The 18,024-nt window shown below is 39.3% G+C and overlaps 1 protein-coding gene across 5 annotated transcripts in view; it reads left to right on the forward strand.

Moving 5' to 3' along the window:
* The window catches only part of LOC127983691 (nesprin-2-like), an 83,653-nt gene that overhangs the window by 23,221 nt on the left and 42,408 nt on the right, over positions 1-18,024 (forward strand). For all 5 annotated transcript variants that reach the window (XM_052585911.1, XM_052585912.1, XM_052585910.1 and 2 more), the window contains 19 exons: positions 234-372; positions 443-594; positions 2,254-2,407; positions 2,756-3,363; positions 4,065-4,220; positions 4,298-4,448; positions 6,398-6,556; positions 6,652-6,819; positions 6,962-7,063; positions 7,276-7,470; positions 7,698-8,132; positions 8,509-8,625; positions 8,928-9,182; positions 10,694-12,406; positions 13,387-13,578; positions 14,018-14,173; positions 15,127-15,368; positions 15,807-17,847; positions 17,995-18,024. The exon at positions 17,995-18,024 is cut by the window's right edge and continues 305 nt beyond it. In XM_052585911.1, the coding sequence (XP_052441871.1) occupies positions 234-372; positions 443-594; positions 2,254-2,407; positions 2,756-3,363; positions 4,065-4,220; positions 4,298-4,448; positions 6,398-6,556; positions 6,652-6,819; positions 6,962-7,063; positions 7,276-7,470; positions 7,698-8,132; positions 8,509-8,625; positions 8,928-9,182; positions 10,694-12,406; positions 13,387-13,578; positions 14,018-14,173; positions 15,127-15,368; positions 15,807-17,847; positions 17,995-18,024 (7,165 nt within the window). The remainder of the gene's footprint in view (positions 1-233; positions 373-442; positions 595-2,253; positions 2,408-2,755; positions 3,364-4,064; positions 4,221-4,297; positions 4,449-6,397; positions 6,557-6,651; positions 6,820-6,961; positions 7,064-7,275; positions 7,471-7,697; positions 8,133-8,508; positions 8,626-8,927; positions 9,183-10,693; positions 12,407-13,386; positions 13,579-14,017; positions 14,174-15,126; positions 15,369-15,806; positions 17,848-17,994) is intronic.

An 18,024-nucleotide genomic window follows, 5' to 3' on the forward strand; every position in this document is an offset into this window, starting at 1 on the left:
GAAATGGATATATTAACGTGTTCTGTCAATACTATATAAGGATGTAACTGGCTTTCCTAAAAATACATTTTTAGGACTTTTCTATATGCAATTTATATGCTGCTAACTATTAAAATGCTCGTAATGATTACTTTATGAAATAAATAAATACATTTCAATTGTATTCATTATTTATTTCATAGTTTAACTCTAAAAATTAATATTTATAGGCATTTATTTGCAAATTTTTTCAGCTACAGTGCTGCACAGTCAGTTCTCCAGCAGCAACTGCTTAACAACAGTCAGCAGCTGGAATCAGAGTTTCCCATCAGCCCCGGCAGCAATGCCAATATCTCTGCTGACTCATTGAGGACTCAACTCCAGAACATACTGGTTAGTCTCCTTTACCACTTTCCTGCATTTTGGGTGTGTTTTGTATACAAATAGTTGCATGCTTATTTAGGCTCTTAAGGACCGGACGGAGGCTCTGTGGCGTGAGTTTGAGCTTCAGTGTTCACAGAGCTCTCAGCACATGGAAGATGGCTGTAAAATGGAGCAGGAGAGAGCTCAGCTCGTTCAACAGTGGAGGAAACAACAGATGTACGTTCAGGCCAGGTGAGACACATGTAGGCAATCCAAAATGAGACAAACTCTGTGCATAAAGAAACATGTTTTTAATTTAAACATTTGTCGTTAATTTCTGAAAAGTATGTATGAAAAAGTTTAGAGTAAATAAAAATGAACTTCTTTGTCAAACTCAGTTGTAATCAATTTTCAGGCCTCCCATATGGAGCTCTATTTTTGTGGTCTTGTCATTCGTAAGTAGGTTCAAATCTGTCACTTATAAAGTACCATGACCTTGTTGCAAGGGAGCTTGCTTGGTTTTGGAGCAGAGCTACTGTTAGCCATAAGTGTTTAAAGGGTTAGTTCACCCAAAAATGAAAATTCTGTCATTTATGACTCACCCTCATGTTGTTCTAAACCCTTGAGACCTCTGTTCGTCTTCTAAACACAGTTTAAGATATTTTAGATTTAGTCTGAGAGCTTTCTGTCCCTCCTTTGAAAATGTATGTACAGTATACTGTCCATGTCCAGAAAGGTAATAAAAAACATCTTCAGTAGTCCATGTGACATCAGAGGGTCAGTTAGAATTTGTTGAAGTATTGAAAATACATTTTGGTCCAAAAATAGCAAAAAATATGACTTTATTCAACATTGTCTTTTCTTCCGGGTCTGTTGTGAGTGCGTTCACAACACTGCAGTTTGTGATATCCGGTTCGTGAACGAATCACTCGATGTAACCGGTTCTTCTTGAACCAGTTCACCAAATCAAACTGAATCGTTTGTAACGGCTCGCGTCTCCAATAAGTATTAATCCATAAATGACTTAAGCTGTTAACTTTTTTTAATGTGGCTGACTCTCCCTCTGAGTTCAAACAAACCAATATCCCGAAATAAATAATTCATTTACTCAAACAGTACATTGACTGAACTGCTGATGAACACCGAGCCGAGCCAGATAACGAACAAAAGATTGACTCGTTCAAGTCGAGAACCGGTTGCATCGGTTTTCAGATCACCAGTAGTGATGGGAAGTCTGACAGAAATGGTTCTTGACTCGAGAACGAGTCAATCTTTTGTTCGTTATCTGGTTTGGCTCGGTGTTCATCTTCAGTTCTCTCTTCACAGCAGTTCAGTCAGTGTACGGTTTGAGTAAATGAATTACTCCGGGATATTGGTTTGTTTGAAAAAAAGTTAACAGCTTAAGTAATTTGTGGATTAATGCTTATTGGAGACGCGAGCCGTTACAAACGATTCAGTTTGATTTGGTGAACTGGTTCCAAAAGGTCCGGGTTACATCGAATGATTTGTTCGCGAACCGGATATGACAAACTTCTTTGTTTTGAACTCTCTCATAACAGACACGGAAGAGAAACAATGCTGAATAAAATTTTATTTTTTTCTATTTTTGGACCAAAATGTATTTGCAATGCTTCAAAAAAGTCTAACTGACCCTCTGATGTCACATGGACTACTTTGATGATGTTTTTCTTACCTTTCTGGACATGGGCAGTAGACCGTGCACACAGTTTCAGTGGAGGGACTGAGAGCTCTCGGACTAAATCTAAAATATCTTAAACTGTGTTCCGAAGATAAACGGAAGGTCTTACGGGTTTGGAAAGACATGAGGGTTATTAATGACATAATTTTCATTTTTCGGTGAACTAACCCTTTAAGTGACACAATTATAATGTTATTATATATATTGCTCAGGGTAAAGTCCCTTGAAACTGCGGCAGAGCTGCTGGAGTCAGCGGATATTCAGATTGGACTGATTTCTGATCAGATCAAACAGATCAGTCAAAAACCTCTAAATATCAGAAACTTTGCCATTGCTGATCCCAAAAATCTACATGAAGAACTAAAGGTAAGTTATCCCCTAATTTCATCTTCATTCTTACAGATCTAAATGTTTTTCCCACCTCACAATCACTATTCAGACAACTGACACAATGTGTTTTTTGTTTGTTTGATTTTTTTATAGCATATTTTCCATAGTTAGTTGTGTATCTTAGAACCATGTCCCAATTTATTTATTTTTTGTGACGTGTTTTGTAGAGCATCTGTTCACAGGCGAAACATGCTGTGCTTTCCTTAGGAAAAAACCTTTACCTTTAAGAAATATTTGCTCCCTCATTCAAAGCATACATTCTGATATTTGCATAATGTACCTTACTTTTGCATGTTCAAACTGACCTCTTTGTTCTTTGTTTAGCTTTTAGATAAAAGTATCGAGAAAGAGCTGTTTCTGCTTGATAAGAGTGGTGGTTCACTTAGTGACGCTGCTGATCTGAGTCACATTGAGCTCCAAGCTCATCTTCCCCTTCAGCAAAATCTCCACGACCGCACAAAGTGCTTGGACCAGCAAAGACAATGTCTGAGGAAGAGTGAATCGGCCCTGATGGGCCTCATGAACCTCTTATCACATCTCCAGCAGTTGAATGCCAACCTTAATGCAGCTCACAGCACATCAAATCGCAGTTCAGTCTCCATCCGGCAAAGCCTTCAGCAGGCCAGGGAAGATTCGGTTCAGCTAGACCGAATGCTGGATGAAGCTGGCATGAGAATAACTCTTGATGAGAAACCAGGCAGCTGTCATGAGATGGTGTCAGCTCTGACACTGCGTGCCGAAGAGGTTGAGAGCAGACTGGGTGTAGGGCTGAAACAGACTGACCGAGGAGGGAAAGGAAGAGCGGAGGGAGAACAGAGGGACAGAGCGTTCGGTAGGAAGAGGATGGGCCTGCAGGTCGCCCTGAGGGAGGTGCTGGCAGCACTCGAAAAACATGGCCTGAAGGAGCCCACACTTCCTGCATTACAGCACAGGTCAGCAGTCTTTAAAATAAGACTGCTTATGTTTTTTTTTCTTTTTTTGTTTTGTATACAATGTTTTGGAAGCTAACTTAAATTAAACCAAAATGTTAACGTGAAATGTATTAAAATAACAGTGGGAATAAAAAAAATAATAATAATACATTGAATTAAACAGGATTTTTCCTCTTTTTATGCATACAATATTTCAAATGTGCTTTAGAAATCATCCATTGTTATATTGTAAATTGCAGTTTTTTTAATTAACATTTTTAGTACTTTTTAAATTTAATCATAATTTAGCTTAGTTTGCAAGTTATATTAATCAAAAGAGCAATTGTAATATGTAATTTTAATTTAATAAATTAAAATACAACAACAAATTAGGGCAAATTTTTCTGTTTTGCATACAATATTTCTAAAGCATGTTTAATTTAACTCCGTTTAATTTTACACAAAAATAAAAGTTGATAGTTATGTCAATTAAAATAACAGTTGTTTTATATACATGTTGTTTTTATATATATATTAATAAGATCGATTTATAAATGTTGTGATTGATGAATGAGTGCTTTCTCACAGTAGCACCTATATTTGATCCATTTCAGATAGTTAAAATAATGTGGAATGACTTCTGAGAATGTTATACCTCTAATTTGATTACAGTAAAGGAGACTGTAAACCTCTGTCTCAGTCAGTGTCTCTCTCTTTCTCAGGTTACGCTTCCTGACAGACATGGAGAGCAAACTGCTTGCACTACACTCAGAGATTCAGGATCTGAGGAATACTTGTGCACAGACAAGCACCTCAGAGACCGCCATCAGCGAGCTGCAGACGCAATGGGAAAACGCACACAGAGCAGTCACAGAGAGGTGATGAGAAATGCACACGATTATAGGAAAGCACCTTGGTGAAATGGCATTTCACATTTTCCATGCTTCTGTTTCAGTCGTGAACAGTGTGTCTCTTTGAGCGAACTGCTGAAGAAGTTCCAGAGCTGCCGAAATCGCTTGGGCAGCACTTTGCAGAAAGCAGAGCAGACTATTGGTGATCAGGCCTCTTATATGAGCAAAGACAACCTGCAGCTCCTGATCAGTAAGGTACAGAAATACTGAAAAATCCTGACTACAGTGCTTCCATTCTTGGTGGACTGCAGGTGGCACTATTAACTTGTAACGGAAACAGGTCAATTTAGCTCAAAGAGAATCATTTAAGATTTTAAAGGGAATTTGAACAGAATCACTGTTTCACGGCTGTTCACGGAGACGCACCTGCGGTTCAGTGAACGAGCCGTTTAACATCAAATCTGCGCTGGATACTAATATCCAAAATATAGTGAAACACTATCAATTAGCACAGTAACAAGATCGGCAGTTTAAGACATTAACTTGTAAGCACAAAACACAATATACTTCTCTTTTCAATATGAATAAGGCTTTATTAGATAAATCTAAGACATATAAACTAATCTAACACATAAACACACGCACTCACACATTCACACAAGTTGCAGGAAGATCGAAAGTTAGGAAAAGATGAGTTTAAGAGAATGGAAATATGGAATTCCAAGTTTACAGCAATACGTTAAATTGCATAGACATGAACAACCATCAATCACGTAATTAGCCCTTGCATTGAGTTCCTCAATGTGACTAAAATTATATTAGATACACCAGCACAACAAATATCTGGGGGATACGTTGCCTTCGTTTTCTGTGAAAGGGACTCCCGTTGAAAGGGGTATCCCAGTGTCGCTGATTGGCTGGAAGTTCAGTAGTGAAGTGACGTCTTGGGAAGCCCGTGGTTGTTGGGCGTTGGCTGAAAGTGCAGAGTCGTGTGCGCTGGTCGAAGTTGAACGGGCATCTGAGGTCAGGCTTCGGAGACTCGACGTTACAAAACTTAACTCAGAACACGAAACTCTCAAACGGAAAAAGAAAAGAAATAAAGTTTGACGAGACTAGGTTGTGTTCCTTCTCATCGTGGCATAGTAGCAGCAGGCAGGCCGAAGCACGCAGGAACTGCGCTCAAACAGTGATGACTAAACCGCATGGCTAGATGCTACAAGCTAGCAGAAGCATAGCTAGAGACTAGAAACAGACATGGCTAATAGCAGCAGCTAGGAACTAAAAGCAGACTAAAAGCAAAATTTCATGGTGTCCAAAGTATTTAAACTTCCTTGTGGGCCACCCCTCAAATGTTGCCTTGACCAATCAGATATGGTCTTGGCTCGGGGGGTATCATAAATCATTTGTTTATCTTACCAAGCATGTGGTTCCTGCCTCGCAGGATCTAATTTTGGACATGATTCCTATAACACGATTATGATATATTTTACAAATAAATGATTGTCAGGACAATATCAAGCAAGAAAATTCGATTATGTCAATACTAGACATGACTATGTATCCTATAGTTATCAAAAGACATACACAATAAGTGATTATACATGATAGTCAAATGTGTGGGTTACACATAAATTAATATGGAGTTAAGCAATGGAATGATTCATTTATAAGTCTTTTTGAGTTCATTCTGGTCCATATATAATGTACAAAAAGCAGTTTCTTTGCCATTCTCTGGCAAAGGGACTTTTCTGTGAAGACAAAGGTTTAAAGCCCTTCCCCCTTAGAAATTTCAGTCTGGTTCTGCTGGATGGGGGAAGTCAATGCAAGTATTTAACTTGATCTCCTGGGTTTACATGTGATGTCCAGCGTTGCATTTCAATCACGAACAATAAATTTGACAATCTCTTCTTCGAATTAAAATTGTTAATAATTGTTCTATTGGTGTTAATGTTGAAAGCTGTTGTGTGAACAAGTTGGTTGGTTGGTTATCTTGCTTGGTTCTTGTGGCACTAGAACTGATTTATGACTTCCTGAGGAGTTCGGCTCTCGTTTCAATGCACACAGCTCTGATAGACTCATTTCTGCTACAAACTGCAGATGATTTTTAGTGTTAACTACATGTAGAAAACATATTCGTTAGATAAAACTGGGGACAGAATGAGTATAAATAACTGCATGACTTATATATTTGTGTATGCGTGCAGGTGACCAGTATAAAGTCAGATCTCGGTGGTCTTGGGGACGGGGTGGAGGAGTTCAGAGCTGTGTGTCGACAGCTGCAGTCTCTGATGAGAAAGGTCCCAGACTGTGCAGACGCTCCGTTTGAGAGTGAGGCTGACACCCTCATGGACCGCTGGCTTGATGTATGTTCCCTCAGTAATGCCGTAGTGTGATTTGAAATAATCTCACTCTGTTCTTTTAAATAATGTTCAGTGTATGCATTAACCTGCTATTTCAGGTCACCGAGAAGGCAGACTGTCATCTGGACAACCTACAAGCTGGCTTTTCTCTGTGGGAAAAACTCCTACTGTTGGCTGGAGAGGTGGAGGGCTGGAGCGCCCAAAAGCTGATGACACTTGCAGAGTCACACCCCTTTCAGACAGAGCAGGATGTGTCTGCCATGCAGGTAAAACCTTTGTCAACTTTCAACACTTATTTTTAGGATTGGAGATGTTAAATATTTTGGATTGTATTATTGTATTATGGTTTCCACAAAAAACAGCTGTTTTTATCATTGATAATAATAAAAGTTTCTTGAACAATATTAGGATGAACTCAGGATACAAGAGGAGAACATTGAATATTTCCATCGCAGATCTTCAGAGATCCAGGAGAAGCTGCAGAGTCGCGAGCTCCCACTGGAGCTACAGGTGATTTCGGACACACCAGCAGCTTTTTACATTGCTCATTTTTTTAATTAATTCTAGACAATGTGTTATGACATTTGTATGCAAAAATGATGTGATGTACTGTGGTAAACCCATGTATAGCTATAGGGAAACCTCATGTGTCAGTATTAACCAGCCTAGCACGTTGACCACTCTTTAAATTTCAGCAAATTCACTGTAGTTTATTTTTAAAGGTGATTGAGAGCCAGCTGAGGAAGAAGATGGCAGAGGTGAAGGAGCTCTTTTCTGAGACCAGTGATGTTTTTAGACAGCTGGAAGCTGCCAAGGAGAAGGTGGCATCTGATATCGTAGATCACCTGTCCTCCATTCAGACTATCACAAATGCACTGACCACATCTGAGAGCCCTCTAGACCTCAAAACAATCCAGGTGAATGTTCATGCTTTAAGACTGAGCTGAGAACGCATTCAAATGCATTGCAGCAGTCTGGTGAAGTTCAGTTTTGGCCCGTTTTGATCTACATGTACACAATGCCTCTTGTACATACAGTATTTGTATATATAGCAAAAAAAACCACTTGATTTAAACCTTCAATCAGTTCACCTAAAATGTGTTTTGATGAGCTAATGCTTTAATGCAAATGTTTTGGCTGGCAGGGCTTATCGGAGCAGTTGCAAGCGGAGGCAGAACAGGCAGATGCATTACTGCAGCAGATAAGTCTTCTGGCCAGCATTGCAGGTCTAGAAAACCTACAGACGCTGGCTGAAGATGGAGCTCACCTTGGAGAAAGCATCTGCATGGCCAGAGAGCTAGTCATAGAGAAGAGAGAGCAAGTAATGAACCCAAACAGACCTAAAAATGAAATGGTCCAAGAGCCTAAATACATCAAGCCCTTGATTGAAAAAACAGAAGATACTGTGCCAGAGATACAGTCTGAATCTAATGGTAAAACAGAGGAACAGTCCACAACACAAGATGAGCTGCAGGACTTCAAAGAGCAGGCCTGCAGCCGGGCCGGTGAACTGCATCTGAAGCTTTCTGAGGATGTGAACAGATGGGTAACACCTGAGGGGAAACTCACAGCGGTGCAGGTCATTTTCTTGCCATGGGTCTGTTTTAGTTCTCAAAGAGTGTGCATCTTTAAAATGCCTGAACTGAAAGAAGAACATTTTTAGCTTTGAGAACTAAAATTAGTTTGTTTTCTTGGTAACTAATTCAGTTCTAAGAGTTATGAACTGTCTATTATCAGCAATTAAAATTATGTTTCAGTTCGTCATATAATAAAGGAAGCATCTGATGCACTAATTGAAATTAATTTTTGAACCGATCATTTCTATTTGCACTGCCTATTATAAAAGTGTTTAATTTGCAATAATAGTAATGTATCTCCATAAAAGGTTCCCAGACATCTATTTCTGCTGCAGTCAGTACCTGTTTATATGTAATTGTGTTAATTTTTTTGTTCAGGATGTGTGTGGAGAGAATATGACTGAGGAGCTGAAGTGTGCAATCTTAATACAACAGAGCCACAAGGGTCTGGACTCTCTACAGGGTCAGAGAGAGGGCAGCTCGACTGCTTTAAAGGTAAAAGATGCAGCAAATCACAATCATACACGCTCAAATGTAAAATACTGTACCACTAAACGTACACTTTTGCTTTGTTTTAGAAATGTATTTGTTTCAAACTCCTCACCGAGGTTATAGTTTCATCTTTATCATATTAGTCATTTTTAAGTGTGTTCAGTGAAGATATAGTTCACTTGACCTTAAGCTAAATCTTTTAAATTCAAAGCCTTCTTTAAACTGCAGTGGGGATGATAGCCTTGATAAGTCTTTTCCAGATGCATAATGTAATGAGACTAACTGCTTTGGTGGATTCTTGGTAGACTGTAGAACAAGTGGACGGAAACCTAACAGAGGTTGAGAAACTGTCTGAGGCCCTGCAGACAAGCTGTACTCCAGAGGGTCAGACTGCTCTCTCTCCAGAAGCTCAACCGATATTTGGAAAGACACCAGCCCTGAGGAAGATCTTGGAAGACGAGAGGACTAAAGAAGGGAACTCTGATCTAGATCAATGTTCCATTCAGTGCATCGAGCCTCAGCAGCCTGGAGTGTCCACAGAGGAGCTCCAGTCAATTCAGGTTAGTGTGGTGCGTCTTACACAGGAAGTGTTTGAAAAGATTTTTTGGAGTGGTTTTGGTACATTTATAGAGTACAATTAAGCAGTATCAGTTGCTTTGAATTGTTCCAAACTTTTGACTTTGTTCTGTAGAACACAAGTTATTATATTTTTTTTTTTCATGCAATGTATGTAAGTGTGGTCCAAAACAACATTATATTCCACTGATTTTTTATTGAATGTACTAAACATTTTTCAGAACCTCTTTTGACAGATGTAAGTGGGGTCCAAAACAACATTAGATTCCACTGAATTTTTATTGAATGTACAAAAACTTTTTCAGAACCTCTTTTGACAGACGTACACTTCTTTTTTCTTTCTGGATCTGGTTTTAGTGTCGGCAGGAGAAACGTCATTGAGTGTACCATGGTGGCATGAGCACAAATCACTCTATCCTAGCTAAAACCTGCTAAATGGAGTACCCACTTTGTTCTTCGCCTAGGGCCATTAATGTAGGACGGCACCTCATTGCTTTTAAGTGCTTGTTTTTTACCAGAAAAATGCTGGATGCTGGATGATTTGCTTTGTGGCACATCACTTTAAGCAGGTGCATTATTCTGCTCTGCCTGATGGCTTCTCAGAACAGTTTATTTAGAGAGTTGGAAAGTGTGGTACAGTGGGTTGTGTACATGCTGACAACATAAAAGGCCTTTGTGAATCACTTGGGTGCAGGATTATTAATATTAATAATAATAATAACAACAATAATAATGCATTTTATTTAGATCACACTTTTCTGAAACTCAAAGTGCTACACAGTGTTAAATAATAACAATAAAGAACGACAAAATAATAAAGTACACTCAGACGGCTTTGAAAAGACTTTAATTTATATGAAGGCTTCTGAAGAAAATAAACCAGAAAAGTGGAGAATAAGAGACAACTAAGTTTACAAATATAAGCAGGGGCTTTCCCATGAATAGCTTTAAATATTAGAATCAATTCAATATGTGCATGTATGGGAAGTTATAAAGTATCTGGGAAATCTGCTGACAAGCAATTGTATAAATCAGTACCTTAACGTCTGAATTCTGAATACATTGCAATTTATTGATACACTTATCAGGGAGTCCAAAATAAAGTATTCAAGCCTTGACAATATAAAGGCATGGATAAGCCTTTCTGCATCAGGCAATGATAAAGATTGAGGTCTGGCTATTTCTTAGGTGGAAAAATTCAGTTTTTAGTCCATTTAGGAGTTAGTTTTATGAGATTTATAGTAAAAAAAAAAAAAAAAATAATAATAAAAAAAAATATATATATATATATTTATATATATTTATATATATATATATATATATATATATATATATATATATATATATATATATATATATATATATATATATATATATATATATATATATATATATATATATAAAACAAATATCCAGGAGCTTAATAAACACACATATATTGCTAAATGATGTTTTATCAATTTTGAGTCATAATAGTTATGTTTTTGTTGTGCAGGTTGCTGATGACAGTGAAGTGGATGACATGGATCATATGAATGTAAAATTCTTGACCACAAAGGAAGTTAGTGAAACAGAAGATCTATCACCTTGCTCAGAACAACAAGCAACCGAAGATCTTGGGAACCTTCCATTAGGCCACGACTCAAATGAGCAGCTGTTCGTGTCTGGATCTAAAGAGATGGATGGAACTGGATCTGTATTAAGAGAAAGTGACCTCAAATCCACTCATGGCTCATCCTGTGAATCATTAAAGCATGTCTTTACCATAGTGCTGGACTATGATCTTACCAAACCCAACCAGAACCCACTAACACAAGCTGTCCCGGCTTCTTCAGCTAAATGGGATACTGTTTCAGTTTTTCATGATTGGACCGCAGAGATGTCAGAGGATGGCCTGAAACTTTTGGAAGTCAAACCAAATGTTGATTTAGCTGTGGATGAAGTACATGATGCAATAAGCTCTTCTGATGAACCTATACATTTATATGCTGATCTTTCAAAATCAGAAGTGCAGGTTAAAGAAACCAGCCACACTGATAATATTGAACCCACTCATTCTGATCTAGACCTTGATTTCAGGCCTAAACCAGAGAAAGACTCATCTACTCAAGCATTTGACCCAATGCTTTCATACCCAGGGAAGCATCAAGGAAGCTCTGGAACTGCGAAGAAAGTATTTACCATCATCCTGGATGTTGATACTCCTGCATTATCATCAGACTGGTATCAATCACTGCAAGAGACACGCTGTACAGGTCCTAAAGACTCAACCACAGATGAATTCTCTCATTCAGATGTAAAAAATCAACAGGCAATCTCCTCTGGTACTGAGCAACCTGAAGGCCAAATGGCTGAGCTAGATTTATCTGAAGAGGCCAATGTGAAATCAAGTAGCTCTGAAATACAGCCAGGACAGAAGGCATCAAGGCTTATCCAACCCCAAACACCTGAGATCACGGAGACTGACGTTCAAAAAGATAAAGAGAAGCAACATGAAGTCACTGATGCAGAAACATCAAGCCAAATGGATGTTCACACTGGAGAAAGCAATAAGTCCGGGTCTGTAGTTCACCAACAGGATGTCCCAGTGTTGGAGAGCCATGATGAGGTTGACAAAAACACCACTGAAGCGGCTTCAAGTAAAGCAAAATCCCTTCAAAAGCCTCCTAAAGTAGCTAAAGGTAGAAACAAGAACAGAAAACCAGCTGGTGTAAAAAAAGCAAACAATGTCAGTAATAAAAAGCACAACGCATGTAAATCTGAACATAAGAACACAACTGACTCAGAAAGCCTTCCAACATCTGAAGTCAGGTTGCCGGACACCATAGACACTTCACTGACTGTGTCTTCAGACTTTAGTCAGTCAAACACTGCAAAGCCATTGAGCACACAAGACAAACTAACAGTGGACACTGTGCAGAAAGAGACCTTGAATCAAACTGAGACAGAGGATGGACATTTTGAAAATGCTAGCTTCTCACTAGCTGGAGATGACCATGTTAGTACCATAGATAGTGTGCTTTTAGCAGCAGTGGAGTCTGTGCAGTCAACACATACAGGGGACTCCGAATTAACCCCAACGGATTCTTCATCTATTGTGACAGCTGACTGTAAAACACAAATTCTTACCGCAGTCCTATCAGAGTCACAGCTCGGCCAAGCTGAAGCTCGGAGGACAGAGGATTCAGATGGCACTTTCCCTTTGCAAGTAAGATTAAAATTGTTGTTTTCTTATAGAAATACAAAAAGAAATACAGGCAAGTCTATTGCACAAGTCTCATTTGACATCACTCTCAAACACCATGGTGGTCATGTTCAATACCTGAATTTTCAAGCACTATTAATGCGCCTTTTGTCATTGAATTTTTTTTATTTTTATTTTTATCTTATTTAACAATTTATGATTCAGGAGGAAATCATTTGTAATAGCTGTTTGGCACATGGGATGTGAGCTTTCCATGCCTTGCTACAAGAACAAAATTATTTCTTTTCATGCTCAAATGAAGCCTTTCATTTTACATTTTGCACCATTCACAGTCCATTCAAAGAGACCTTTTGCTAAACAATATAAGTGAATGAAAATGATTGAAATTATTTTAAAAGTTGAGTCAATTTAAAGTAATTTTCTTCTTCTATAATATTTAAGATGCCCACGGTTTCTAAAAATGATCTGAAAGAACTTTCATCATATGAATGTGTTCTAATTATTCCAAGCTGTGCGAAAGACTGGCATTGGCCATTTTTATGTGCACTCAAAGCAGTTAGTTCAACAATTGTGAATGTTGTTTCATTCATCATTCACGCATCATTCCATGTGTTGGCATTCAATAGATATCACCCTATAGCCTTTATCATGGTTATAGTGTGGCACTTATACATTTGCTTTGATAACCGGTTACTCAGTATTGTTTCTGTGATCAAGTACTTCATCATGCGTCGTTATAGTAGATTTTGTTAGCATTACTTCCTATAGTACCGCCTCCTGAGTTCGTTTTAGGCCTGAAGGCACACCACGCCTTTTAGAGGGAAGACTCAATTCCCAACTGGGCAGCATTCCTTGTTCTTCCGTGACTTAACGAGTCAACAGCAGAGCTGTTTCTCTTTTAAATGAGCTCTGAAAGCAGGTGCAAGCAATGTTGTGGGGAAATTTCTTGAAATATGAACTCAGACACTTTTGCTTTATTGTAGTATGAAGAAATGCACAGATTCAATTCACATCCATCTGCCAGGAATAAAATTCCCCAAAACAGAGGATCAGTACCAGACGGTGAGGATAAAACGAGGCCTATGGAGCAGCCTACTGGGACACATGTGTGGGCCGTTTTACTGAACACCATCACTAATGTTCAGCCACTACTGGTGACCAGTCACAGTTCTGAGGTATGTTTCTGCATGTAAACACATTTTGATTTTATTCTGAATTGTTCCCAAAAACTCAAGCAGCTTTGGTAAACTATACATTTGCACTTTAGACAGAAAAAAAGGCTTCAGAAAAAAGTACAAAACCAAAAAGCTCAAACCAAGCTTAACCTTTTTCTCTCAAATATAACTTTTATCTGTTAATCAACTCATTTTAGTTCATTTTGACTTGAAGACCATATATTCCCTCAAGTCGTCTGGGAGGAAATTGCACAGGAAGGAGGAATTTCCTGTGATATGTGCTGCTTTTAACTGGACCATTTTATTCCTGTCCATATTTTTGTGTGTGTGTGTGTGTGTGTTTCTTTCACTTTTGTTTTTATTTTTTATTTTAAAAAAAATTATACAGTTATTTAAAAACTATTTTTATAAAAATTGTAATACTTTAATTTTTTTGTAGGAATCTAGATCAAGGAAAGATTCCTTGTTTCAGAATTCATCGCTCTTCGAGTCTGAGAGCAGTCTGGCATGGGCTATCCTGTGGGTGTTCAGATGTCGGTACCAACCGGCCAAACTCAGCATTGCACATATGACTCATCAGCTGGAAGAAGCTGAGGTACAGTACATTACCTCATTACACTTTCTCCAAAACCGCCGGCTGTGAACAGCTGCTGACAGTAAAAGATGCTAAACAAAAAGAGTACTAGTCATAAAGATCGAATATACCGTTTTCGATAAAAGCCGGAACAACCCCTCATTAGCTTCAGCAGATGTCTGATTACAAAACATATGACTTAAATTCAGTTCAAGTTTATTTGTATAGTGCTTTTCACTATATAAATCGTTGCAAAGCAGCTTTACAGAAAATTTTAGTTTCTATTTTAAAGTTCTACATTATATTTAGTAGACTATGTCAAGTTGATGTCCATATGGCAGAAATGTACGGTAAAATTCATGCACTTAATGACATGTAATCAAACCGACGGTGAGCACTATTAACTGCAATGATTATATGTTGTGATTAAACTTCTAGCAAAATTTGGTCGTTTTGTATGTTGCTTGAGGGTTGGCATCATCTGAGGTCCTCTGAGGGGCTGGCATCATCTCTTTCAGATCTTCGTAAGGGTTGGATCCAGACTGAAGCTGTAATTCCTAGTGACCTCAGGATGCCAACCCCGTGTCAGGAACGGAAACGCAAATAGAGACATTTAGCATAGCTGCTGTTCCAAACAAGCAAAAATGACTTAAAATAAAGCAGAACTTATTTCCAGGTCAAATGTTATCAAATTTGTAACTGATGATGTCAACTCCTTTGTTTAAAAGGTGAGCTTTTTGCTTCCATTGGAGCTCGAGATGATTCTTAGAGAAGTCATGCTGGTGAAACATTAGGTTTTACATAAACCTCTGGAGTTTATGCAGCTTGAGTGTCCCTTTAGCAGAAGGGACAAACCAATACTAAAACATTATGAAATTTATATACAGTACATTCATGTATCATGCACCCAAGTGAAGATAACTATAACGATTTAAATTGACAGTAAATGTTATGAAATTATCTGTGTGTCGTAGATCTGCCGGCAGTATGTCTTAGAGAAGGTGGCTAGACTGCCTCAAAGTGAATCAAGTGCAGGATGCTCTACAAAGCCTGAGCAGACCATAGAGGGCAGATGGAACACAGTACTGATGGAAACCTCAACTATGGTGGAGTACAAAAAGACACAGCTCCAGCAGGTCACACAGTACCACCAGAAAAAACAGGCTCTCGCGGATACTTTACACAACCTGAACAATGAGCTCAGTGCACTGACACAGTGAGCATCCTTGACTTCTTCTGTGTGTGTGTCTCTGTGTGTGTGTGTGTTCAGGTAAACCCTACAAAATTCTTGTCCTTGTAGGGACAGTTTTTGGTCTCCATGAGGAAAACAGCTTATCAGTTATACTAAACGAAGGGTTTTTTTTTCTACTGAAAGTTTGATGTGAGGGGTTGGTTTAGGGGTAGGGCAAGGGTATAGAAAATACAATTTATACAGTATAAAATCGTTACACCCATGGAATGTCCCCATTAAACACAGAAACTCAATGTGTGTGAGTGTGTCAATTAATCTTTACCATAGATGAGATGATTCTAAAATGTGTTTACCTTTATCTGTGCCTCAGTGTTTAAACTTTACTTGAAAATAAATCAATTTGTAATATAATTAATATTCTTCAAATGTTGAAAAGTAACCAAATTATCACATTTTTTGAAGGGATTGCATTGACAGCAGCACCTTGCAAGTGGAGAGGCTTAATGCATTCCTGAAGAACATGCAGAAGAAGAGAGGCGTACTAGAGGAGCTCCTACAGACATGCTCTCAGATTTCAGCCCATCTGGGTGAGACAGAGGGACCTGTGACCTGTATTGAACCTTTTAGGACTTTACAGGAGAGATGGCAAACTATGGAGCAGGTTGCTTCCAGCAAACTGTGGTGTGCTAACATCTGCACAGCAGAAGTAGCTGCACTCCTGCAAGCAGCCAGAGAGCTGCACCATGAACTGGAGCTTCTGGAGAAGTCAGTTTCTCCGCATCCCTCTCAAGGACAGATGGACAGCCAAAGCGCGCTACAAGAGACTGTGAAAACTGCAGACCTGGCAGTGTTAACAGAGCGCTACTTGTATCTTCTTGAGGTCTCTCAGGCTCTTTCCTCAAGTCCACTTGGAAAAAAAGAGCTCAGAGATGTGGAGGACGCAATGCAGGGCTTGAATTCTCAGCTTGCTCTGACTCAGGAGAACATCAGCACTCAGACTTCAAATGGCAATGGTTCCTCACCGATCATGAGGATTATCAGGGACTATGTTACATGGGCTAAGCAAACAGAAAGCAAAGTCAGTAGCAGAAGAAGGTTGTCTCTGTTTCCTGAAGAAGCAAGTCACCAGGTCAGTCACATGAAGAAACTGCAGTCTGAAACATCTCGTAAGAGGTTTCAGTTGGCCTCTGTTTTGAAAGAGCTTAGAGAAGAACTTACAGGACTCAATAAGGAGGATCCCATGTCACCCACCCTCGATGCCCTAGAGGATTTGTACGTTAAGCTTACAGAGAAGACTGAATGTGCTGTTGCAGAAATGAACAGAATGTTTCATATTAGAGAAAGACTGTGGAAACAGATCACTGACAGCAGTTCTTGGTTGACCTCAGTATTAGAAAAAGATTCTGGTAAAACAGTGGCTTCTGAACCTAAAACTACTATCCCAGAATTGAGGGTTCAGCTTCAGGTGTGCACAGAGGCTTTGAAGGATGCTGAGAGACAAGCAAATAATCTGGAGACTCTGTTAGATGAAATGAAAGAAGTGAAACACGGCCTGAATGTACCCGAAAGCTTTCAACTCATCAATAGGCTAACAGCCTTACAAAAAGAGGTATCTAGGGTTGTGAACCGTAAGTGGGCCTTGCGCTGGGTGCTTGAAGAACTCATTCATGCTCAGGAATCTTCTGCTGAGGAACAGAACATCACTCTGAAGAGCTTGAGACAGATGAGTGCTGATGTCACGAGGCAGAAGTATCCCGTAACAAGGGACTCACTCTTGGCTCTTGAACCTGTTAAGCACATGCTGATGGAGCTCCTCTGCAAAGTGCCTGAAATTTCCTACTGTCCAGATCCTCGGAGGAAAGAGATGCTCAATGCTGTACTAGACCTACAAAGAAGAATACATCTGCTGGAGCTGCAAGCCAAAGAGCATGAGGAGTACCTCATTTTAAGGCAGCACATGGAGAACTCCAGAGAGGCGGTGAAGAAGAGCTTGTTGCAGATTGAAGACTCAAGTGTAGGAGATGACGTAAGGCTCCGCTTTTGTCAGACTGTCCTGGTGGAGCTGCCTTTGGTGAGAATGACATGTCAAGAAGCCTCTGACCACCTTGAGGCCATTTCGAAAGATCTCTATCCATCCCAGCTGACAGCAGAAAGGCACAAAATCCATTTGGTCATTGAGCAGCTAGCCTCTTGGGAGCTCACAGTAAAAAAAGAGGCTAAAACCATTGAGTGCTGTCTGGTAGAGCGACTCGGCAGTCCGACGGACCTCAGTCCACTCACTGAGCTCTTCAACAGTGTCAGACAGCAGCTGAAAGAAACCATCAGCTTGAAGCCAGATTATAAGACCATTGATACACAGCTACGAAAGCACTGGATGCTAATCCAGACCGTTGAGTCTGTTGTAAGAATATTGGAGCACTATAGGAATGAAGAAGATGTTGAAAGCTACCAGATGACCATCGATCTCGGCCAGAAAACTCTTAATGATTGCGGTATGCATACGGTAAGCTCCATATATCCATGCATGTTAAACTGACATGCTACTAGAATGCTACTTTTTGAAACATTGTAGTTTACCCAGCTCTAGTTTTTAGAAAGCTATGAATGTTCTTTATCCAATATTTTTTACATTTTGAGTTTCGTTGTCCAGGACAAGCTGCTCCAAGCTCGGGAGGCACTG

The sequence above is a fragment of the Carassius gibelio genome, chromosome B20 (genome assembly GCF_023724105.1).
Source record: "Carassius gibelio isolate Cgi1373 ecotype wild population from Czech Republic chromosome B20, carGib1.2-hapl.c, whole genome shotgun sequence".
In the NCBI taxonomy this organism is placed as follows: domain Eukaryota; kingdom Metazoa; phylum Chordata; class Actinopteri; order Cypriniformes; family Cyprinidae; genus Carassius; species Carassius gibelio.